At 36.3% G+C, this 5,436-nt stretch overlaps 1 protein-coding gene across 1 annotated transcript; it reads right to left on the bottom strand.

Moving 5' to 3' along the window:
• Positions 1 to 2,737: 2,737 nt before the first annotated feature.
• On the bottom strand, positions 2,738 to 5,040 carry LOC107816670 (dehydration-responsive element-binding protein 2C-like). The gene is made up of 2 exons (XM_016642401.2): positions 4,814 to 5,040; positions 2,738 to 4,243 (listed from the first exon to the last, which is right to left on the bottom strand). Exons 1-2 carry the CDS (start codon positions 4,834 to 4,836, stop codon positions 3,160 to 3,162), a joined length of 1,107 nt encoding a protein of 368 aa, XP_016497887.1. The 5' UTR covers positions 4,837 to 5,040; the 3' UTR covers positions 2,738 to 3,159.
• Between the last annotated feature and the right edge of the window lie 396 nt (positions 5,041 to 5,436).

Raw genomic sequence — 5,436 nt, 5'->3', positions numbered from 1 at the left:
AGTTTTTGCTTGTAATTGCTGAAGTTTTTATTTTTGTAACTGGCGAACTTCAGCTCTAGAGCTAAAGTTTTTGTTTTGGCGAACTTCAGCTCTAGAGATGAAGTTTTTGTTTTTGTAACTGGCGAACTTCAGCTCTAGAGCTGAAGTTTTTGTTTTTGTAACTGGCGAGTTTTTGTTTTGTAACTGGCGAACTTCAGCTTGAACTCTAGAGCTGAAGTTTGAAGTTTTTGTTTTGTAACTGGCGAACTTCAGCTCTAGAGCTGAAGTTTTTGTTTTGTAGTTGGCGAACTTCAGCTCTAGAGCTGAAGTTTTTGTTTGTAACTGGCGAACTTCAGCTCTAGAGCCTTCTTCCATTCATAATGATACTATCATGAAAACATGAAAATAGTTGTTTTACTGTCACATAAAGCATTCAATAGCAAGGATACCTCATCTTATAACTCTCTAATAGGACCAATTATTTAGATGATTAGTTCAACAACTAAACCATCCAAAGGAACTGTTAATCGATATTTGATAAAGCAAGAAATTTTTTAACAATTTACATAAACCAATATGCTGCTGCTAATGCCATGCATTATCAAATAGGATCTGTAGCTTCGTCATTTAACAGATCATCTATTGCCACCATTCAATCAAGCAAGGACCTTTAGTCACGGGCTTCAGAAAGAGGTTGAGGGTGGATATAATTTTGAGGAGGAGGAGAAAAAGGGGCTGAAATTGTTTAAAAAGTGGGTACAAATTAAAAGTTTTTAAAAAAATGGGTATAGATTAAATGAGGATGACTAAATAGGGCGCCCCGTGCAATTTTTACACTCTAAAGGGCTGCTATTTAGAAATTAATCAGTACGTTCTGAATTTTAATTTTTCAGTTCAATTTTTCGGGATAAAAGTGTCCTGAATAGTACCAAAGTTAAGATTTTTAATTTAAAAATTCAAGACAAAATAAGTATTTGACTAATTTCTAAATAGTATCCCTGAAAATGATTATTTGTACACTTGCCCCAGCGCCCAAACCAGTGATCTACCTTCCCCTTTTCCCCTCTCGAATGTAATAAAAAGGAAATTTTCTTTATAAAAGAAGTTCTTTGTTTTCTTGTAAAGTTATTACCTCACAGATTATACTAAAAAGGGTAAATATCGAAATTTATTTTTTTACTTTCGGATATTGTCTACATTTAACCTCTATTATATATTCGATCAAATTTATCCCTACTTATATTATTCGGCCAATTTTGCCCCTACCATCAGTAAACTTTTAATAGTTACCTTTTAGCCCGTTAGGTAATTCAAAATCTCTCAAATCCCTTTTATTTAAATCACTTGTTTTTCTTCTTGATAATACTTTCAGAAATTACTATTAATGTGAATGTTAAAAGTACTAAATTATCCAAATTATTCATGGATATTTTCAATTACCATTGCACCCACCTCTCTTCTTGTGATAATGGTTTTGGAATTAGTTTAAAATTTTTATAATTTTTCAACCATATACACACCGCAAAATTCTGTGGGTCTATTTGTTATGTATCATATGCGGCTGCTCATTATGTACGTACATATATATTCGAATATATTTTATAATTGTCTAGTTAGTATATAGTTTGGTCGACTAACTTAAGAGTACACAATACGTACGCATTTGGTTAAAGCAAAATTGAATTCGACATGCAAAATCTCCGAGGAACTTCAACTTCTATCACTAATACTTGCAAAGTCTCCATACCTTCGGTGGAACGAATTCATTAAAGTTGGACTGTTGTAAATACTGTTGAAATTTAGACGGCTACCTAATTTAGATTCTTCAATATAATTTACTATACTACGTTTACTTACCACTGCATTAGTTTAATATTTCTTTCTCTTATTTTTTTTCCAATTAAGAAAGCAGGTAAATGCCAACTATTTTGAAAATAATGGATCAAGAAGAAGAATAAGTAACTTTACTAAAATGATTTGGGAGATTTCGAGTCACCTGACAGATTGATGGGTAATTTTAAAAGTTTATTGATGGTAGGGGTAAATTTGACTAGATAGTATAATGCTAGCGATAAATTATCGAATAGTATAAGGAAGGATAGATTTAGACAATATTTAAAAGTGAAGGGGTAAATTTGGACCTTTTTCCCTACTAAAAATTACTTCATGAACTGAAGTTATAACAGACACGGGATTAGACAGCTCGGGACGTTCCAATAAAGATCGTAGAAAATTAATAGGAAACGGTTAGAGATGCATTTAAAGCTTGAACGCCCTTAATCCCAACTGAAACAGAAACAGTATCCTCAACATTATAATGATCAAAAGCTACAGTAGTCACTTTAAGCAAAACAGAAACACTTCACTTCAAGCAAATAGGAACACTCGTATCAGACATGAGACATCAAAAGGAAGGTTAGAAAGCAATAGCTTACCAATGAGGTTAAAATAATCGCTAACGTAAATGTGCTTCTATTCAGATTCTACCTTCCTCCCCATGTATTTACATATGTAATTTACGGTTGACACGAAGATGCAGCGTTTGTTACAACCCTCTTTCAGCCCTCGGGCATACTGTCCTATAACCTTCTTTCCAACTAAATTCCAGCGATTCTCTTCCATATACCAATCCATCGTAGATATTATCAATCACGTTATGAAGTGCAAACCGAAGACAACATGTTCTCAATCAATGGATACTCACCATCCCAAAGATAAAAGAGTTCCGGTAATCAACATCAGCAACACCACCAGAACATAGATATTAAAGACAAAATTCACATTAACAAACATGAAGAAAGGTATACATCCACACCGATACTACACTGATTCCAGAAAGATGTTTATTTCTGCTATCACAGTGGCTAAACGAACTGCTAATGTTAATTGGCTAAGTTAGATCTGTACAAAGTTCTATCTCCTCTAGAACACCTAGCTCAAATTCTCTAACACAAAAACTTATAGAGAATAAGCTGGCTGTTGATGTGGGAGGGGGCAACTATAAATGCCCAAAAGCAAGAAAAACAAATTACACAAGTTTTCCGAACTTAACAACTCTGTCTTATTGTCCTTCGTCAGATCAAATAAGAACTCTCGAAAATATGACCAACTCTGCCAACTAGTGACGATACACCCTCTATTTACATTGTTTCTTGTAGCATCTTTTAACCAGGCAATGTTTTAGACCCCAAGTTCAGAGTCCAAATCCATAAGTGCAAGGTCATCCAAACTGAAGTTGAGATCTTCTTCACGGCCTGGTTTCAGAAAATCAAATCCATAATCGACTGCTATAGGTGCCTGCTGCTCCATTTGCTGCATCCCTTCCAACAGTTTATGGTCCACATTCTGCTGCTGAAATGACGAATTTGAGAGCTGATTGTTGTTATAGGCATATTGCTCTTTTGGACCGGCAATTGAACCAAAGTCTTGCATAAAAGCTGGAGCACCCGCAGGAGCAGAATCTAACATGCCCAGCAACTCTTCTACATCAAACATCTCATCCCAATTAAGGCTGTCCAAATAATCCTGTCCAGACTTGAGCATATCTTGATCGATGCTTTCTATACTTCTAGGCTCTTCCTTAGCTTCAACAACGCCCATCTTGCTCTTGGCTTCGTGTTTCTCTGAAGTCAATGGTGTGGAAGCTTCACGGATGGCTGTTGTCGCACTATCAGTTCTTGATTCACCTTCTCCATCTTCGAATTTTATCTCAGAGATACCTTTCAGTTCACCAGCTGGACACACCTCAGAGAGACTAGAACCAGCCGTGGAGTCAGATGCAGATGTAGTTGCCCAAGAAGAATCATCCTTGGAAGACTCCTTTGACGAAGGGTAGTTGGGAAGATTAAGCCTTGCGGAAGGACCATACATAGCTTTAGCAGCTTCATCATACGCAAGAGCAGCTTCAATTGCTGTGCCGAAAGTACCCAACCAGAGCCTACTGCCTCTATTGGGTTCCCTGATCTCAGCAACCCATTTTCCCCATGTCCTTTGCCTAACACCTCGGTAATTACAACGCGAATTTTCAGGTCCTCCTTTACCTTTCATACACCCCTTCTTTGAACCTTTAGCAGGAACTTTACGCACTGGCTTCCCTTCATCATCAACACAGTCTAGTTTCTGGTTATACTCTTTCCACTTAGCTAGCGTCTCTTCCACATTCTTTGTTCCATCCCTTCTACTCCTTGATTTCCTCTTTCGAGAACAATCCAGGGGCAGAGAAGTCATTTTAGAAGCCTGATCCAGAATAGCCATCTTTTGATTTCTGTAAGCAACAAAAACTGCCGTTAGATACAATTGTTCACAAAATAAGCAACTCTGCATCCCAACAGAGCGTTAAAGCTTTAACAAAAAACATGCAGGCAAAAAAATTCTACCAACAATTGATATATCCACCGTTATTTATTTATCTATCTATTTTGCAAACCCTACTTCTCTAGGTTTTACAGCTATTAGGAGTACAATCCAAAAAAAACCTACTATACCCTTTACAATAAGGGTGAAAACCAAAAAATAAGGAAATAACGAACCACATGGTTTCACTTATTTGCACATTTCAACAAACAGAAGAGAGACCTAACCAATTCCTCTTAATACCCAGAAATGTGGATCATAGCTGCTTTCGGCTCGAATTATATATAAATATGGAAAAAAGGGGTAAGAGAGAAGACCAATACAACAAAAAAAAAAAGGAACAAGAAACAAAATTACATCTAACCTAACTAATCAAATATTAAGAAACAATATTGAAACCGAAAAGCCCAAGAAATAAACCAATATTGAAAGCATATTTCAAACAACGTCTATGCAAAGAAAAGGAATGAGATTAACATACCTCTCAGAATAATCAGAAGACATGCACCAACAATCGCCCTTTTTAAAGAACCTCTACAATCAAGAATCGCGCTTTTTTCACGAAAACCTAGCTTTTTTCTTCTCTGTTGTCGTTTGTATTTTCTTCTTCTTGTACTCTGGTTTATCAAATTGCTCTGTTCTTTGAGTTTGGTTTTTGGAGTGTGGTTTCTCAGAAGATCTTTTGTACACGATGAGAATCAGAAATCCATTCCTATCACAGCTAAATGGCTATTTATAGCCTTCTCCAGATATTTCTAGTACTTTATGATATTTCCATCTTGTTTATTTAATTCCTCAATATATGGTGACGTGGCAAGCGCTTAGTCGAGTCGTGGCTTTTGAGATACCGCATGTTTCACCACGTGTCACCTGAAGCTTCGGGAACCACTCGTTTAACTTTTTCTTTGTGCCATTATATTTCCGATTTTGACCTCTGAAGTTGTCTATTTGACCTCAATGTTTCAGCTTAATTTCTATTATGCCCTTAGTTCGCGATAGGTCTAAATCCTTCGCCAGTATTGTATTAGCTGCCTAAAACTGTAATTCCAACTACCAAACTAACAGGAGCCAGCAGTTTTGCAAGTTGCAAGTGGATACTTTTGA

Source organism: Nicotiana tabacum, chromosome 6, assembly GCF_000715075.1.
Source record: "Nicotiana tabacum cultivar K326 chromosome 6, ASM71507v2, whole genome shotgun sequence".
In the NCBI taxonomy this organism is placed as follows: domain Eukaryota; kingdom Viridiplantae; phylum Streptophyta; class Magnoliopsida; order Solanales; family Solanaceae; genus Nicotiana; species Nicotiana tabacum.
This window is presented reverse-complemented; position numbering and strand designations above follow the sequence as displayed.

Coding starts and splice junctions, on each gene's coding strand:
- LOC107816670 (XM_016642401.2), bottom strand. CDS start 4,836: ATGTCTTCTGATTATTCTGAGAG. Junction 4,244..4,813: donor TCTTCTGATTATTCTGAGAG/GTATGTTAATCT, acceptor TGTTGCTTACAG/AAATCAAAAGATGGCTATTC.